Source organism: Balaenoptera acutorostrata, chromosome 1 (assembly GCF_949987535.1).
Source record: "Balaenoptera acutorostrata chromosome 1, mBalAcu1.1, whole genome shotgun sequence".
Lineage (NCBI taxonomy): Eukaryota > Metazoa > Chordata > Mammalia > Artiodactyla > Balaenopteridae > Balaenoptera > Balaenoptera acutorostrata.
The window spans coordinates 142,298,649-142,318,317 of NC_080064.1; the positions used below are offsets into that span (position 1 = coordinate 142,298,649).

Below are 19,669 nucleotides of genomic sequence, written 5' to 3' on the forward strand. Positions count from 1 at the left end.
AAAGTCACGTTCCCTTCTCATTTTACCGGCTCATTTGTGTACATTGTTCACCATATTGTTCTTCTCCCTTACTTTGATCTCAGTAAAATACGTTGTCTCTCTTTGAAGAAATAAAGGACAAGGAGAGGGGAGCATATAGGAAAGGAGCCACCTCATCTTGAGGAAGAGCGGAGTTCATTGGGGTCACAGGGCAGAGTGGGAGGAAGCAGGTGGGCTGTGGAGTCAGGAATGCCCAGCTCCTCCACTTACCAGGTTCATGGCCTAGAGCAACATAGCAAAGTCTTAACCCTCTTAACCTCCGTTCCTCATCTCTGACATGGAGACAAAATCATGTGTGTCAACGGCTTAGCCCGGAGCCTTACCCAGTGTGAGCGATCAGTAAACGTGAATTCCCTTCCTTATGCTTCCATTCTCCATCACGTCATGAAGTCCGAATATGGAGCAAACTGTGTGTTGAGACATAACGTACACAAAAAGTTGAACACAGGCTGGTTTCCAAGACTTGGTAGTTGTGCACACACCCACCTGGCCTGTGTTGGTGCCAGTGGGAAGGAGGTGTGTGTTAAAGGAAGCCTCTACATGCCTGCCCCATGTCCACAGTCCAGCTGTGTCTCCTCAGATCCAGAGCAGTGACGACGGGCTGGAGGGTTGTCATCTGTCTTGTTCTTTCTTTGTGCGCTTTGAAACATGGCAGTGGTAGCTTTGGTGTTTGTGGCAGGGGAAGCCTTAACAGCCCTGGAGCCGAAGCCTCTCTGTTGGTCCTCAGACCAGGTACAGTGCAGGGTACCCCAGGAATCCGCTGTTTCTGGGGTCCACGCGTTTTGTGATGGATTGAGCGTTCTGATCCATTGCTTACTTTTAGTGATTTCAGTTCTTGAACTTTTTATTCATTTCTCTCCAAAATGTAAATGGTACTTGCTCATTCTTCTCCATCCACACATTCTCTTTTGTTAGCATATTTCTAAGCTTGCCATGCACATTTCCTCTCCCCTTTCTCCTGCTTATGGGACAGGCCCACACCCCCCTCCTCTGGCCTTCGTCACGTTTGCTGAGGTCCAGATAATGCTTTCTCTTGCTCGTATGCTCACGCTTTCTAACTCTGTTCTCTCCCTTTCCTCATTAAGGGCACAGAGAATTCAGCTCTCCCATCACTTTGGTAGGGTTAGCCAGGGTTTCCCCTGCCAGCAAAGCAAGGGCCTGGCCTGAAACGAGTTGACATTGGAATAAGGCCTATGTCCCACTGCGGGGCTGTGGTCAGGGGCTCAGGCCAAGAGAACCACGTGTGAGTTTTTCTGTAGGATTGTCAAGGACCTCCCTCCCTGTGGATACAACTTTCATTGTCATATCCCATATTTTTGCCCCTAAGAATGTCCAGCATTCACATAACCTTACTCCTGCCCTCTCTCTCTCTCTCTCTCCTTGAAATTGAACCTTGTTTTACTGAGGCTTCTGCAAAGGTTATTGCTCAATTTGAGCAGAACTGATGGTGATTGTCATGGTAATACCTTTCCGTGGCTCCTCAGAAATCAGAAGTGACTTGGTATCTCTTCCACCACTGGCAGCCAGAGCCTTCTCAGAACCCAGCCCAAGTCCCAGGAGCAACACCCCAACCAAGGGGAGAAAATGGCCTCTAGCTGAATTCTCAGAGAAAGCTGAGCCCTTCTACTGCAGCGGTGTGCACCTGCCATCATGTATATTTTCTAGGAGCATGTATGTTGTTTATGTATTGGCTGAAAAGGGATCTCTCTTCTTTATAGCTGCACATGTGAAGTGAAGGGATTCTTTATAATGTAAGCTCGACAGATTCCATGTGGGCACTTTATTGACTTTTGAGGAGGAGGGGAAGGGGGTTTATTTTCTGAGTGTGGGCATAGCAAGGGATAAGAAAATAAATGGAAAGATACCTGTATTGCACACTTCCTGTTCTTCCGAGTCCACTTTTACATTATAAAGCATTTATAAGGACACTCAGGTCTCCCTCCATAAGCCCGATACCTGTGTAGAGGGGGGCAGAGTTTTGGCAGAGGTTGGCTACAGCTCTCCCTCATCCCACTGCCCTCACAACACCCCGCTTTCTGGGCCACGTGGGGACACGGAGTGTTTGCCAACTATAAATATCCTGACTGTGCCTTTTCCTCTCTGTGGTTTCAAGAAAAGTCTGATGAGTGACTGGGCCTGTGAAACCTTTCTCTTTTATCTTTTTCTATTTGAAAAAGAGGGATTCTTCTGTTTGATAATTATTGTCCACTGAAAGACCAGAAACTGCTTTTCCCATTTTTCTCACACCCTGTTGCTATCACTTCTGCTTCCCGGTCTGCTGGGTGGGAAAGCAGAGATGGTTCCAGCCTTGGCATTTCTGGGTATCTGCACATTGGACACACACCCCCTCACTTTGGGGCACCCCCCAGAGTCGGCTGCCTTGTAGGGGGGTCATGGGTCCACTGTGCATGTTGAGTACATGAACCTTATGGGATCCTGCCCAGTGATGGAGATGCTGTCTGGCCCTCAGGCTGCCTGTCTTCCATGTTTAGTGAAGGGCTTCTGACAGGCAGGTGGGCAGGGCCGGGCCAGCATCTCAGTAGGGACCGAAGGGGACGACGGGAAGGGTGTGATCCTGCACTCCAGCCCAGGCCCCTCCCTCCTCTTCATTCCCATTGCTCTACAACATGTTACTTGACCAGCTCAAGTCAAGTCACCAGGTGAGCTGTCCTGGGTTGGATTCTAAATAGTAAATTCGCAGCTTATGATGGCTTCTCAACACAAACAGTTTAAAAGAAAAATAACTAGCAATTCAGCTCCCACCTCCTCCCCAGCATGGGTGTGTACATCAGTCAGAGTCATGCAGGCTCTCAGGCAGCTGACGCCAAAGCTTCCCGTTACCATTTTCCATCATAGCAGGGCACGAGGTAAGGTCAGGACTCCCTGGCACGCAGGGGATCTGGATCACAGCCGCACTTGGCCTTTCATTATTCAGTCCTTAGCCAGAAAAGAAAAACATGAGTCAATCGCCTCTTGATGCCAGAAGGAACCGGAATTCCCACGTTAGCTTTTAGTACATTCTTTTCATTGAAGTATGTCACTTTCCTGACACTTGACAGTCTGCCCTAGTCTCTAAGGTGGATAAGGTCTTTTGAACGCATTCAGAACCAGCCACAGCAGCAGAGCTGGTTCTGAATTCATTCAACGAAATACACAAGCACAGACAATTTTAGACTTGGAAATGGTACTCTGGTTCTGGTTTTGCATTTGAGGCTTTGTGTTTGTGAAGGTGGGAGTGTGCATACGTGAGAAAGGAGTGACTACTTAGAACTGAAATGCTGGTACGTGCTCACACTCGGCGGAGCTTGGTAATAATAGAGCTGACATTTCACCTTACACCTGCCTGACCCTTTCTCCTGTCCTTTGCTGTCTGCCTGTGTCTGAGGCAGTCCCCTCAAACCTCAAGTTTTGCCTTTGGGGCTTCTTTCTTGACAGCCCCCATTCTTTTAAAAGTGAGAGGGGTGTCTCCCACAGGAGGCTATGACGACTCATTAATCTTGTAGGGGGAAAAGGGTGGACAAAGTCCTGCTTCATGCAAAGAAGACCCATTTACCACTGAGCCAAACAGTTCATCCAGTTCCACTGCTCTGCGGAAGAGAATGAAGGATTAAAATTAAATTTAGCCGTCAGGTAGCCCATTAACTGTGGATTTAGGATGCCAGCTGAGCTGGAATTGGAAATTTCCAGCTGTGAGCAGATAGAAGGATGTCGTTGCTTGAGAATCCAGCCTTAAGAGTCACCTCAAGAGTGACTTTGTCTGACTTTGGACCCCAGCAGGGACACTGAAGATGATTAATGTCCATGGACTCTTGGGATTCCCACTGCTGTATTTTACACCCTAGCTGCCTTGCAAACAGGGTTTGGGAGGGAAAAAGGAGGGTCATAGTGGCAGCCATATGAAGGAAGTGTCTGAAAGAAAGACAGAAGTTCCCAGTCTACCTGTTCTTGTCTTTAAGCCCCAGCATGCATGTTTTTTGATGAACACTGGAAAATGCATTCTGTTACAAATGCCCTTGGTGCTGCTGGGGAACCCTCTGTAGAATGTGCACTTGGGGACCTTTATCATATGGAGACAATGAGTGTAAACATCTTCATATTTCTCTTTATTAATAAGCACAAATTGGGGAGATGGTTGGTTGTAAATAGGATCTCAGCCTGTGGCCACAGAACCAAGCAAAATGAAATGGTGCAGTCCACATGATAACCGACAATTTGGCTAACCAGACTCAGATGCAAAAGCACCCGGCACAGAAAGGTGAGGCTTCACAGCTGTGGGAAGAGCCCAGTTCTGCAGAATTAGTAGAAACTCATCACAGTGCCCTCCAGGTTTAAAAGTAGGTTTTAGAGTAATTTGGGTCAGAAGATTTCATGATGAGACTTGGGAAGTATCTGCTCAGATCATGTGACCTGCCAGCCGTCTGCTTAATCCACACTCACAGAGGCACAGGCTAGCATTATGAGTTAGTCTCCAGCCGGGGGAGTGTATGGGCTGGACTTCAGCTGGCATGAAGGTCTTCTTAGAAAGATCAGCAGATGAGGGGTCTTGGAGTATGTTTAGATTAGGAAGACTAAGAAGCAAGACAAATCAGGTCACTGTTCACCAGAATGAACAACAAAACTGCTAGGCGATAGATGCTTTGCTATCTCTTGCTGCTTCCCAGTGCTTGGACAAAAATATCTTCCAGTAAGAGTATAGTGCTCGAGTTTTGCAAAGGAGAAACTTTGCAGAGGCAATGGTGAGTGTGTTACAGGGAGTTCGTTGAAGTCCATATGCAAGAAGAAAAGGATTACGCATTAACCGCACTAACCGCTTAGCATAGAGCTAGTGCTCTGGTCACAGAACAAAGAAAGATGGCAGAGTCCCGAAGGGTTTATGACTCCTAGGTGATCCCGAGAGATGCTGAGGTATGGGTCAGGAAGAAAAATAATCCCCAAATGGCAGCAGCCAAGCAGTGACAAGGTCAAAGTGCTGGATTTAGATTCTTCATGCAGATGAACTAGCCTTGCCTAGAAAGTTCTGTTTCCAGAGACAAGCAGGGCCAATGCAAAGGGGGAAACTTCCTCCTCACTTCCATGGGGCTTCAGAATTTATAAAGTGCTTTCACACTCTTTATTTCATTTGTCACTCTACAGTCTTATTTCACAGTTGAGAAATGGATCGCCTGAGGTTTGACTAGTTTGACTCATTTGACTAGTAAGTAGCAAAGCCAGTTCTTAAACAACTGATCATTTTGATTTCAAGTTCAGGGCTTTCTCCATTACATTAAGCCCCCTTCCACCTCTGATGTTCTACTTAGTTCCAAGTCATTAACCTCTGTAAACTCAAAGTAGTGGCCTGGTATGGATTTCTCCTAATCCCACAGATCCTCTGTCTCTGCCTGGAAACAGACAAGACCTATGGACCAAATGGAGAAGACATCCCTGACCTTGTCAATCTTGCTGTTCCATCTGTATCTTTTTCTTCCCATGAACCCTCACAGGCCCTAGACTGATGAAGAAGACTAGGATAGATGGCTCAGTATTTGAGTTCAGGAACTGCTGGTTTCTTTTGCCGTTTCCTTCTTTGGTTAAAACCCTCCATTTGTTCCCATGTGGAAAGGCATTGTAATGTCGTAAATAAGAGCCTATGTTTCAGAGTCAGGTAAACTTAACACTGTTAATTATTAGCTACCTTAACTCTCTGAATTTCTACTTGATCATCTGTAAGTAAAAATTAAAAATAACTCTATTTTGGTCTTATGAGAATTAACTAAGGTAAAATATATTGTGTCCAGTGTAGTGCCAAACACTTAGTAAGTACATAATGAGTGATGGTTATTATTGACTACTAAATAATAGTCCAGACACTTTAGCAAGGTTCAAGGCTCCTCACAGCATAACCCCGCCACCCCCTTTACATTCCAGCAAGCCTGTCCATTCCTCTAATGCAAGAGGTTCCTTAAACTCCCTGTGCTGTTCCCTCCTGGGCCCATGGGGAAGGGAAGAAGAAGACCATTCCACTTAAAAGAGGGAAGGACTGTTCAGAAACTGATGTTCTGGCTCTGTCCCCCAGCACGCGCCTCCCACCATGGAAGGAGAGTCAGTTCCTAGCAGAAATCAATTTGAGAGTGCGTCCTTTGAGAAAGGGGGGACATAGAAGATGAAAAGCAAGATTACAAGGAATGATGAGTGATTACACGTGAGAGAGCTGGAGGGCAGCTTGACAATTGAGCTGGAAGATTCTCATCTTTTACTGATGAGACATAAGAGAAATGTGGCAATTTTTTTTTTTTTGGAGAGCAGCCAGGAACTTAACAAATAAGTAGGAAATAAATGGGGAAATGGGTAGTCCAATTGAGCCCCAATTAAAGTAGGGCCAGTACATACTCGCATGTGAAATTATCCTCAAATTTTAACATTAGAGTCAATTTTTTTAATTAATTTATTTTTTTAATATCTTTATTGGAGTATACTTTCTTTACAATTGTGTGTTAGTTTCTGCTTTATGACAAAGTGAGTCAGCTGTACGTATACATATATCCCCTTATCTCTTCCCTCCTGTGTCTCCCTCCCACCCTCCCTATCCCACCCCTCTAGGTGGTCACAAAGCACCGAGCTGATCTCCCTGTGCTATGCGGCTGCTTCCCACTAGCTATCTATTTTACATTTGGTAGAGTATATAAGTCCATGGCACTCTCTCACTTTGTCCCAGCTTACCCTTCCCTCTCCCCGTGTCCTCAACTCCATTCTCTATGTCTGCGTTTTTATTCCTGTCCTGCCCCTAGGTTCTTCAGAACCTTTTTTTTTTTTTTTAGATTCCATACATATGTGTTAGCATATGGTATTTGTTTTTCTCTTTCTGACTTACTTCACTCTGTATGACAGTCTCTAGGTCCATCCACCTCACTACAAATAACTCAATTTTGTTTCTTTTTATGGCTGAGTAATATTCCATTGTATATATGTGCCACATCTTCTTTATCCATTCATCTGTCGATGGACACTTAGGTTGCTTCCATGTCCTGGCTATTGTATATAGAGCTGCAATGAACATTGTGGTACATGACTCTTCTTGAATTATGGTTTTCTCAGGGTATATGCCCAGTAGTGGGATTGCTGGCTCGTATGTTAGTTCTATTTTTAGTTTTTTAAGGAACCTCCATACTGTTCTCCATAGTGGCTGTATCAATTTACATTCCCACCACCGGTGCAAGAGGGTTCCCTTTTCTCCACACCCTCTCCAGCATTTATTGTTTGTAGATTTTTTGATGATGGCCATTCTGACTGGTGTGAGGTGATACCTCATTGTAGTTTTGACTCACATTTCTCTAATGATTAGTGATGTTGAGCATACTTTCATGTGTTTGTTGGCAATCTGTATATCTTCTTTGGAGAAATGTCTATTTAGGTCTTCTGCCCATTTTTGGATTGGGTTATTTGTTTTTTTGATATTGAGCTGCATGAGCTGCTTGTAAATTTTGGAGATTACTTCTTTGTCAGTTGCTTCATTTGCAAATATTTTCTCCTATTCTGAACATTGTCTTTTCGTCTTGTTTATGGTTTCCTTTGCTGTGCAAAAGCTTTTAAGTTTCATTAGGTCCCATTTATTTATTTTTGTTTTTATTTCCATTTTTCTAGGAGGTGGGTCAAAAAGGATCTTGCTGTGATTTATGTCATAGAGTGTTCTGCCTATGTTTTCCTCTAAGAGTTTGATAGTGTTTGGCCTTACATTTGGATCTTTAATCCATTTTGAGTTTATTTTTGTGTATGGTGTTAGGGAGTGTTCTAATTTCATTCTTTTACATGTAGCTGTCCAGTTTTCCCAGCACCACTTATTGAAGAGGCTGTCTTTTCTCCATTGTATAGTCTTGCCTCCTTTATCAAAAATAAGGTGACCATATGTGCATGGGTTTATCTCTGGGCTTTCTATCCTGTTCCATTGATCTATATTTCTGTTTTTGTGCCAGTACCATACTGTCTTGATTACTGTAGCTTTGTAGTATAGTCTGAAGTCAGGGAGCCTGATACCTCCAGCTCCGTTTTTCTTTCTCAAGATTGCTTTGGCTATTTGGGGTCTTTTGTGTTTCCATACAAATTGTGAAATGTTTTGTTCTAGTTCTGTGAAAAATGCCATTGGTAGTTTGATAGGGATTGCATTGAATCTGTAGATTGCTTTGGGTAGTATAGTTACTTTCACAATGTTGATTCTTCCAATCCAAGAACATGGTATATCTCTCCATCTGCTTGTATCTTCTTTAATTTCTTTCATCAGTGTCTTATAAGTTTCTGCATACAGGTCTTTTTGTCTCCTTAGGTAGGTTTATTCGTAGGTATTTTATTCTTTTTGTTGCAGTGGTAAATGGGAGTGTTTCCTTAGTTTCTCTTTCAGATTTTTCATCATTAGTGTATAGGAATCCAAGAGATTTCTGTGCATTAATTTTGTATCCTGCTACTTTACCAAATTCATTGATTAGCTCTAGTAGTTTTCTGGTAGCATCTTTAGGATTCTCTATGTATAGTATCATGTCATCTGCAAACAGTGACAGCTTTACTTCTTCTTTTCCGATTTGAATTCCTTTTATTTCTTTTTCTTCTCTGATTGCTGTGGCTAAAACTTCTAGAGTCAATTTTAAACCTGATAAAATTTCACCAATTAGCCAGGCAGTGTAAAAAAATTTTGCTTATACATTTAGTAGCAAAGAGTAGCAGAGTGTTATCAAATGATTATATTTAAATGATCTGTAAAAAGCTCATGAATTTTTTCTTCAACAATATGCCGCAATTGAAGTACTTGAAGAGTCTGTTCTCTTGGTTTGATAAAACCTCTCCCTTGCAATCTTGTTGACTTGGATAATGGCTTAAATGACTCTTGTATGCAGGGATTTGGGAGAGGTAGTTTAGCCTAGCCCATGCGTAAATTTATGATATATTTTAATTAATGGGGACTACGTTGTTGATGCTTTTCCTGACCCTGTGGCTTTGTTAGCCAGTATTCCTTTCATTTCAAATGACAGTTTTCAAGTTCATACTGAATGTATGTTAACAAAACTGAGAACCCAAGTATGCTTTTTTGCAGCCACTCAAAATCCTAGTTTTTCAGTGGCTTTTCTGCAGACCTGTTTGAAAGATGTGCAGAGCAATGACTAATCTTTATTTTACTTTTGGCCTGTGTCTGATTACTATCCTTGGCTCAACTCTGTAGGAGTCAGAATGGGACTAATAGCCCATTACTTTGGCAACCACAGTCAACTGTTAAGATCAGAGTGTACCATCGAAGAATTCCACTTCCCAAACCAAGGGACACACACACACAGGTCAGAGATCCCCTTTGTTCCATAGCATGACATTTTACTAGGATCCTGGGACAAAATTAATTGTAGAGAGCAAATTCTGTCCTTTATCTGGGTGTGCAGGAGGAGAAAAAAGTATTGAACTTTCCTTCAATATGATGGGCATCTGTGAGTATGAACCCATTTAGACTCTACTGGATATAAAGGTCTTGGGGTTTAGGACCTGGGTTAATGGAAGGTAAAAGCCTGGACCACCTGTCCATCCATTGATCCCACTTTGTTCTCTCGTTTCAAGGATTTGGAAAATTCTCCCTGAGCTTTTGCTAAAGATGAATGTAGCCTGGGGAAAAGATGGTGACCTATGTAGTTGTTCTGGCAAAATTTTCAGTCAAATGATTCCATCTTTCCCAAGCATTTAGCTTGCAATTATACCTTCATTTGTTTGCTTGTTTATTTAAGGCCTGTCTTCCCTCCTAGATTAGGTAAACTCCAAGAGGTTAGGGACCTCATTTGTTTTGTTCACAACTGTGTAGTCAGTACTTAGAATAGTGCCAGACATTTATTAAGGACTCCATCAGTGCTGTTATATGAATGGATAAAGGTATATTTGGCTGACCTACCACGTGCCCAGTCTCATGCATGAGAAGACACTGTTATAACTCAGGGGAAGATATTTCCCCTGCCTTCTGAGCATTTGGAGATTATCACATGAGGCATTTAAGGTTTATAAGGCCTTGGGTTTAATTCTCAAACCACCATTCATTTGGCATTTACAGTGAAAATTAATATAATTTTGAATGTGGGATCATTCACTGAGCAAAATGGTCATTGGAAATCTTTGCTTGTGGCATATGGTGGTGTAACATAGGTTTGTGGTAAGTAAAAAAAATTAAAAGAAAGGAAGAAAAAGTACCCTTCACAGCCAACTGTCAACCAAGAAGCAAAGGCTGAATTTTAGGCACTTCTTCATAGCAGCCGGCCTGTTCACCCGTGGCACTGGGGCTCACTTACTGAGATCTTATGCAAGGCACACCTTCCTCGGGCTGCAGTTTTGTTTGCAGTTAAGTGGATTTCAAGGATCTGTTCCAGCTGTAGAATTTGGTGAGCTGTTTGACAGAGCCTAGAACCAAAAACTTGCTGACGCAGAAGCTTAATGGTGCAGAGCAAGAGCTCTGAGCATCATATAGACTTGGGTTCAAATCCCAGCTCGCCCTGCCACTGCTGGGCACTCAACCTCTCAGCATCTCATCTGTGAAATGGAGATAATAATACCTTTGTCCGAAAGTTACTAGGACGTCCGAATAAAGAGTTGCACTAAAAGTGCTTAACAGACTCTGGCCAAGAATAAATATTCAGAAAGTTAGCTTTTATTATTTCTATCTCAAATGTTTCATCTTTATGCTCTCCATCTTTATTTTTGTCATTTTTAAGCGTCACCAATAGAACTGGGATGATTTGTCTGCAAGCTACACGGTAAATAGCTCACAAAGGATGGGTGGTCATTTAATTTATCAAAAGGCATCCCTTTATGTGACATCAGGACCTTGATAGACAATGCCTTCCCCCATATTTCAAGGTGGTTTTATGGTATGGCCCATCTGTGCTTTTGAGAGATGTCAGAGTAGCCCTCGCCTGGACATTGTGTCTCCCTCTTCAAATGAACTCCTTCATAAGCATAAGTATGCCACTATGTCTTGAAACACCTTTTCCAAGACATAGTTTCTGGCCCAGAGCAGGCCTTTTTTCCTCTAGCCTGGCTTCTTATAAATTCACTGGAAACAGAAGGAGTTTGTCTGAAGGCTACTAAGGAAGTGGAAGTGAAAGACTACATTTAGAAAACTCCAATTCAGCGAGGCTCCATGGAATAAAGTACACCTGGGGAATGCCATATAGTTAGAGGCAGCGTCCCTAATGCTTGCAGAGGTCCTTTGCCTTTGCAGGGTGGAGAGGTGGGTGTGGAACGATGGTGTGCTGGCCCTTCCTTTCCTTCACAAAGCGTGCAGACTCTGCAAGTGCCAAGGCTGTAAGCGGGATCTCTAGGGTCTGGGCATCTCCAATTTCCCGTTGTCCTAAAGTTCTCTTTTCTCCTTGAATTTACTGACTATCTCCCTTCTCTCCATTACCTCTCCTCCTTTTTTTTTTTTTTTTTACTGCTTTCTGCTTGGATCCTCCATAGGAATGCTTTGGGGTAAATATTTTTTTCTTCAGTTTTCTTTGAAGTAAAAAAATATGGGAAGTGGGTTGGAGGAGGGAGAAAGTATGGTTGAGAGGGAAGGAACTGGCTCACTAAGAAGGGAGTGGTGAGTTTATGTGAGTGGTGTGTTTTCATTGATATCCAAGAGAACAAAAACTAGGACTCACCAAGCCTTCTTGGGAAATGATCATTCTTATTGGTTTGGATATGTATTCAGCCTATATGTTGCCTTTTTAGAATGGTAGATAGACGAACCTACTAAAGTACAAGAGTTTATAAAAATATACAAAGCCCATGGATGCAAGAGACCATTGATATCAATGTGATACTTTTGGGTTATCTATATTCAGATCTAGAACTGAGTAAAAGCAACTTATAGATCATGGATTGTAACCATTTAAGAGGGTCTCAAAATTCACATTCTAGGCAGTCAGCATTCCATTAAATGTCTTCCTACCTTACCTTGTATGAAGGAATGGATGGCCTTTGATCTCCCTATTTGGAGGATGGGTATGGCAGGAAGGACAGGGTGAGAAGCAGACAGAAGCCTTGTAGTTCCCATCTGATGTTCTAGATGGATCCCATTTCCTCCGATAGTTGTTGTCATGGTGATCTGGGCCAACATGAGGAAAGAACCAGAACCTGAGCTCACTATTTAGAGTCTCATTTTCTACCATCTGCATGTTTTACAAATTGCAGTTGTTTGACTTGAATGCAAAGATCTCAGGGGATGGGCAGGGTGGAGAGAGAAATGCAGGTTGATTTATTCATTTCCTTCCTAAAAATAGAAAGATGTATTTTGTCTACTAGGAGCAAACATTTCTGAGAGGCTGAAGAGGGAGGGTCATTAGCTGTAGGGCAAGGATAAAGGTGGGCGGGGGCTGCAGTTTGGGCCTCCTCCAACTGCAGGCTCTCCGCAGCTTGTGCTAGGTGCAGAGGGCTGGAAATGGGAAGGGACTGCTGGAAGAGCCGCTCGCACAGAAATAATCGGGGTGTGAGCCAAAGTCCTGGCTAGAAGCCTGCATGACATGCTCTCTGTGGAGCCAGCAGCCCAGCACAGCACGGGTGTCATGTCCCCACCAGCCTTCCTTACCCTGCTCTCCCCTGAACTGATGAACTGTGCAGAGGTGACAAACCTAGAGCTGAAGGAAGGACTAGGTTGAGTCCTCTGATGAGACTTGCTCTCAACCATGGCTCCCTATTCAATTCAGCAAATACTATTTGAGAGCCTTCTACTGAAGACTCCCTAGGCTAGGCACCATGCCGGTCCACAATGGGCTACGGTCATGTTCCCCAGTCGATGGATCTTCCATTTCCATTTGGTCAGTGTGGTCATGAGCAGCATTGCTCCGGCTGGTAGGGGTAGGAAGTGTTGATTAACGTGTGTGCATGGGTGCCTCTGTGGTGTGCCTGTGTCTTCCTCTTTGTGAGTATGCATGAGTGTGCGTGCATATGAGTGTGTGCACACTGGGGAGTGATTGGAAAATTTTCCCGGAGAGTGTTGTTTGGGGCCTACTCTGACCCAATTTCAGGCCTCTTGCCCACCTCTTTCCCCCTTCTCCCTGTTGTTGTTAACGTAGTAGTGTGACTGTCACTTTAACTCTCCCCTGTCCTGTGATTTCCTGGGGCTTCTCCCCTGCAGAACCAACAAGGGCCGGGACATCAAGACCATCAAGTCCCTGCGGGTGCTGCGTGTGCTGAGACCGCTAAAGACCATCAAGCGCCTGCCCAAGCTCAAGGTAACGTTCGCCAGTTTCTTCCCATCAGCTCCCCTTCATCTAGAAAGAGAAGTCTAGGTGGCCTGCTTTTGGAGAATTATTTCTGGGAATATTCCTTTTGCTCACACAGAGACTGAGATTCTTTTCATCTGCTTGAACTAAGGGTCTGAGTTTCAAAGGAAAACAACCCATATCCTAAGAAATCTATCTCTAAGGACTTTTGCCCCTTGAGTCCAAACCCAGGAGGTATGTTCTACCCTCTGTGGGAGGTCATAGGAAGAACCCTGTGTAGCTTTATCCTGGAGCCTCCTGTGTCATTAAGGTGGGTCAGACACCAGAATGGAAGGAGCAGGGGCCCTGCGTGTTGTGGTCCGCACACTAGGTCAGACCAAGTCACCTGGGTTGGTTTCTTTCCTCATGATTCTAGAGAAAGAAAGAATCTTCTAGCCCTGACCCTTCATATTTTAGAGGCCAATAACTTGCCCAAGGACACAGAGTCATTTTTGGCACAAGCAGAGAAGAAATGGGGAAGTGAGCTCACACAACTAAGTTCTCCCTGTTGCCAGGACCTGTGTCTTCATAGGTCTATTATCTGTGTTCTCCTGCCCTCTGACCTGCTCACCCACCCTGAGCTCCTTCCCTGAGCCTTCCTGCCCTCAGGTTGCTGGCTTGTGGAACCCGCCTCTACCACACACATCCGTTGCTGTTACGGAAGCTGAAGCCTCATGGGAGAAAAGTTCTTCCTTCCTGAATTCCTGTGAATGAGAGCCATCCACCACCAGGGAGGGAACAGGGGACTCCCCTGCTCCCCAGTTCCTCTTTCCCATTGGGTTTGCATCACCTCTGATATTCCCCACCAATCCCTCCACCGCCACCCCACCTGCTTCCCTTTCAGCCCTCTGGCCCTGCAGAGAGAGGTGTTAAACTAACCAGGTTGATCAAAGGCTTAAGACCACAGGAAAGTCTTTTTTGGAAGACCCCCTAACTGGCTCAGACATGGCTTCCTCTCAGAGCCCAGGGCCCTGGCCTCCTGCGTGGATTCCCGAGGAGAGGTACTCATGCTCCAAAGGAAGTGTCCTCACTGCCTGCTCTCCTCCTCCACTGCCCTGCCTTCCCTCCTGGATCAGGCACCTCCCACGGTATCGGGAAATCCTTCACACACTGTTCATTATAACCCTCCACCTGGTGACGGGCCCCAGCACAGGGCCTGGCCGGGGTCAGTGCCTGTGAACATTCATTCCTTTCTGCCTCACCCCCAGAAAAATATGGCCGGGAGGCCTGGGGCCCTAACCAATGTTGTTAGCTGCAGCCCAGGTCCACTGGTCTCCTCCTCTGAGCTATGTTGGGGTCCTGAGAAGAGCTTGGACAGGGTGATGAGATTAGTTAACAGGCTGAAGAAGTCGACCCAACCTTGGGTAATTCCAATTAATTAGGAAGGGCTGGCTCTTCGCTCTGCATGCTCCATAACCTGAGGGAAATGTAGGTGGATCTGATAATTCCACGAGGCTGCATGTCACTCACATTCCCTGCAGTGCTGAACTAATTAAACCAGCAGCGTTCACCCAGCGCTGTGAAGAGGCAACTGCTCAAATGCAGCGCCACCGTGGGGCTAGACTCTCCAGTGAGCTAAACCTACAAACCTAGAAAATAACCTAAAAATGGTTTGAAATGTGTTGAATTCCAATGTAACTCTTCATGGCTTAGGGCCTAGAATGGATTCTTCAGAGGGAGATTCACTGCCTTGAACTGAAGTGTAAGTTCCTGATTCTGTCCATCTGGTCCTCCCATCTCTAAGAGAGGGTGGCTCTTACCCCTTCCCACATCACCTGTTGAATCTTCATCCCCAGCACAGCCAGCTTTAAACTAGAGAACATTTACGTGAAGTGTGGAATGTAATTGGGGTAAATGTGTGAACTTATTACAAAACATCATTAAAATGAACAAAGATGATAGTTTATTATCACTCCCTGATCTATTTAGAAAGGCTAAGAGAAAACAATACATATTCAGTATATAAATCAAATCTAAGAATGTGCCCCAAATAGATGAAGTTACGGGTAAGCTATTTAACGCCTAAAACAGGCTAAATGATTTCAAGGATCCCTTTTCTGGAATAAATTTCTGTTTCACACTAAGTGGAATGCATGTAATACGATTCCACAAAGGACTCCCTCCACTGCCTGATACCATCTGGTCTCTACTGCTTTGGGTTTCCTTTCAGATTCAGAACATGTGTTCCCCTCCTAAATTATAGGTTCCTGCAGTCATGACCAGCTTAGAAAACAGGTCTGAATCCCATGAGTCACTTCTTACTAGGGTGATATCTCCTGGGGCACCTTCTCAGTGGGCTGGCTGGTGGTAGTGTGGGTCCAACTCAGCTGTAGGCAAATACACAGGCCATTCCAGGGACTCACACACCAGGACTCTTTTTTCTGTTCACAGGCTGTCTTCGACTGTGTGGTCACCTCCTTGAAAAATGTCTTCAACATACTAATTGTCTATAAGCTCTTCATGTTCATCTTTGCTGTCATCGCAGTTCAACTTTTCAAGGGCAAGTTCTTCTATTGCACAGACAGTTCCAAGGACACAGAGAAGGAGTGCATGTAAGCGCCCCCAGCACATACCACTCACTTTCTGCTAAAGTGTGTTCCACCAAGGTCCACGCAACCCTTTACAGATAGGTCTTTTCTTTCTCCCTTTCTTAAATCCATTCCTCTTTTGGGAAAAAAGACAAAATAAGAAGTTGCTACATTTTGAGTGAGTACCTCTTTTGTGTCAGACATGGAACATAGCATTTTGCATCAGGTTTTAATTTTAAATCTTTCTAATGACCTTTCGAGATAGGTTTTATTTGCACATTAGAGGTGTGGAAGCCTAGGCACAGAAAGTTTAAGGAAGTTGCTCAAGGTTACACAGTGACTAGTGAAAGAATTAGGATTTAATCTTCCATGTCTGTTGGGCACCAAATCTCATTTTTATTCCATGATAATACACTGCCTTAATAAAATCCCCTTTTGCTTGCGTTTGAGTGCTGATAATTACTACTGTACATTATCGAAGTCCCTAGAATTTCTTTGCTCTTCCATGAGCTGTAGTGAAGAGGTTCTGGTTCACTTCTGCTCTGGTTTTAGAGGAAACTATGTAGATCATGAGAAAAACAAGATGGAGGTGAAAGGCCGAGAATGGAAGCGCCATGAATTCCACTATGACAACATCATCTGGGCCCTGCTGACCCTCTTCACCGTCTCCACAGGGGAAGGATGGCCTCAGTGAGTGATGGGTTTGGCTTGGCATGCTTGTCTGTGAGCTGGGCTAGGGCCATGTGTTTGCCTTGAGAAGTTGATTCGAGATAAACAAGGCTAACCCTTTGTTATTGTACCAAGGAAAGTAATTGGTTATGAGTAGGTGAGACGAGCAGGAGAGAGGAAGAATGAAAATCCTTCAGGCAGGAATCAGGAGGGAGCTGACGGAGTCAGGGAAATATTTGAAACACAATGTTTTAGCCGATGATCAAGGAGTTGAATAGAGCCATCTGATTCCTACAGAACAAATGAGTTTTGAACAGCTCTCCACACCATAGGAGAGTCCCTGAGGACTGTTTTAGATGGATTTATCCTCCGAGTTGGCCCTGGACATGAAGGTCAAGGGTTCAGGATGAGGTGGCAGAACCCAGAGATGCTTTCTGTGGTCATACCTCACATGTCAAAGACAACAGAATGCAGTCTTTATGCTGCTCGTAGCTGCAGGCTGATTTTTTCAGGGACTTGGCAGTAACCAAGACACCACTTTCTTGGTGGCAGCAAAATGCCAAAGGGAAATTGAGGAGTCTCTTGGTATTTTGTGACAACCTCAACTATAAAATAATGTCACTCTGATGTTTAGGAGTTGGATGCATGATGGCACCGGGGCTAGAAAGAGCAGTGGATTGGGGGTCACTGGACCTCCACCAGCTTGGTTGTGGAACCCCAAATTCACGGAGGAGCCACAAAGTTTAAAAAGTCAGATAAGAGGGCTTCCCTGGTGGCGCAGCGGTTGAGAATCCGCCTGCCAATGCAGGGGACACGGGTTCGAGCCCTGGTCTGGGAAGATCCCACATGCCGCGGAGCGACTGGGCCCGTGAGCCACAACTACTGAGCCTGCGCGTCTGGAGCCTGTGCTCCGCAACAAGAGAGGCCGCGATAGTGAGAGGCCCGCGCACCGCGATGAAGAGTGGCCCCCGCTCGCCATAACTAGAGAAAGCCCTCGCACAGAAACGAAGACCCAACACAGCCATAAATAAATAAATAAATAAATTAATTAATTAATTAAAACACACATTTAAAAAAAAAAAACTTAACTCTCGGTATCAGAAAGCTCAAAGTGTTTATTCAGTGAACTAATTATTGAAAAAAAAAAAAAAGTCAGATAAGAAAATACAGTAGATGGCACATCTGCTAATGAAGCCTTGAGTCACAGCGGCTGCCGAGATCGCCGTCCACCATCCGTGCCCTCTCATTCTGTCCCCAGAGTGTTGCAGCACTCTGTCGATGTGACAGAGGAAGACCGAGGCCCGAGCCGCAGCAACCGCATGGAGATGTCCATCTTTTACGTGGTCTACTTTGTGGTCTTTCCTTTCTTCTTCGTCAACATCTTTGTGGCTCTCATCATCATCACCTTCCAGGAGCAGGGGGACAAGATGATGGAAGAGTGCAGCCTGGAGAAGAACGAGGTGAAACGAGGGGTCTGGAGTGTAGGGCGGGGGGGGGGGGCGGCTCTGGAAAGGACTCTCAGACCAGCAGTGTTAGGAGGAAGACAGAATGCTCTCCACTTTATTGTGAATTAGAGAGAGAATTGGGGGAAAATGTATTAGCCAGTCATTAAATAAATGTTTTTGGAGGATCCGCTCTGTTTAAAGCCCAGGTATGAGACACAGAGAACTGGGAGGGATGTAAGGTGTTTAAGATGCAGCCCCTACGTTTATACGGCGCATCATCTGGAGGTGGGGGTGAAAGACGTGTGCCAACATCATAACGTTAACACGTCTGCTTCCCTTCCTGCATCCCTCAATGGTGTATATTTGCTGTAAGGGCAGGGAACCTGTCTAACTTATTACTGCTTTTGTAGTAACAAGTGTAGTTCTGGCACATTGTCGGGTCCATTGTTTTTATCCTGGACATGAACTAGAAATTGTTAGAGTGTATAAGAGAAATGCAAATAAAGTGCTATGGGAATGCGCAGGGAGATAGATTTTTACTTCTGACTGTGGGCTTCCTGCCCAAATATCTAAGTCTTGTGCTGTGTAAAAGGACATTATTAATAACCATCAAGTCTTTACCTCATGGGACGGAGCCCTTCTAGTTCTATGTATTCATTTAAGGTGACATCTCACCTGTAGCTTTGTCCAGATAATTTCTTTTGCTGCTTTTACCTCTGCTTGCCCAGCCCTAGCCTCTTCTCACACACTGTCCTCTTCTTCTAACCATCTAACAGAGAGCTCACCAGTGTGCGAGGTTTAGGGAATCTGAGCTTGGCTAATCAGTGTGACTCTCCTGCAGAGGGCGTGCATCGACTTCGCCATCAGTGCCAAACCGCTCACCCGCTACATGCCCCAGAACAGGCACACCTTCCAGTACCGCGTCTGGCACTTCGTGGTGTCTCCATCCTTTGAGTACACCATCATGGCCATGATCGCCCTGAACACCATCGTGCTGATGATGAAGGTGAGAAGGTGGTGGCTGGGAGGTACTCGGGCAGGCTGAGCCTCGGCAACTGTCCCCTCGCAGAGCACTTGTGTGTGTGCCCGAGACACAGAAAACACTCCAGCTTACCAGTCTGTTGCCTCCTTACCTACTTTTCCATCGTGGAATCTCTCTTTGATCTTGTCTCCATCAACAGCCCAGCCTTTGGGTCTTTGGGGCAGAATGCAGTGAAATACATAGTAGCAGTCCAGGAACTCTGAAAGCAAAGGTTGGTGATGGCAATCAGACGCAGACAAGGGTGGAAATGTCAGGAGATGTAGATGATCATGGGGTTCTAAAAGAGTGTTGGAAGAGGTTTTTAATACTAAATGGTAAAGTAATTAACTCTAGAAAATGTTTCTGCCCTTCTCACCTTCAACTCTAGGAAGAGTGGCCATTTTGCTAATAAGACCTGTGTTTTCCTCTGTTTTGTTTTGCTATATAGGATGTGTGCTTCTCCTCTCTAGCCCTAGATGACTGTCTCTCCTCCTGCATCATGCACCAGAATGTCCCCCAAGGGCAGGGACGTGAGATGGCCAGCCTCTCTCATGGACCCTCTCACCTTTGATTCATTCCTCTTTTCTCTTCCTGGCAGTACTACTCTGCTCCCTGTACCTATGAACTGGCCCTGAAGTACCTGAATATCGCCTTCACCATGGTGTTTTCCCTGGAATGTGTCCTAAAGATCATTGCGTTTGGCTTCTTGGTATGTCATGGAATTTATCCCAGCAT

At 44.9% G+C, this 19,669-nt stretch overlaps 1 protein-coding gene across 1 annotated transcript in view; it reads left to right on the plus strand.

Annotated features, from left to right (window-relative positions):
* The window catches only part of CACNA1E (calcium voltage-gated channel subunit alpha1 E), a 376,346-nt gene that overhangs the window by 316,596 nt on the left and 40,081 nt on the right, over positions 1–19,669 (plus strand). Inside the window, exons 27-33 of the mRNA XM_028168021.2 lie at positions 11,485–11,496; positions 13,145–13,241; positions 15,663–15,823; positions 16,352–16,489; positions 17,727–17,928; positions 18,755–18,919; positions 19,533–19,643. Of these exons, the coding sequence (XP_028023822.2) occupies positions 11,485–11,496; positions 13,145–13,241; positions 15,663–15,823; positions 16,352–16,489; positions 17,727–17,928; positions 18,755–18,919; positions 19,533–19,643 (886 nt within the window). The remainder of the gene's footprint in view (positions 1–11,484; positions 11,497–13,144; positions 13,242–15,662; positions 15,824–16,351; positions 16,490–17,726; positions 17,929–18,754; positions 18,920–19,532; positions 19,644–19,669) is intronic.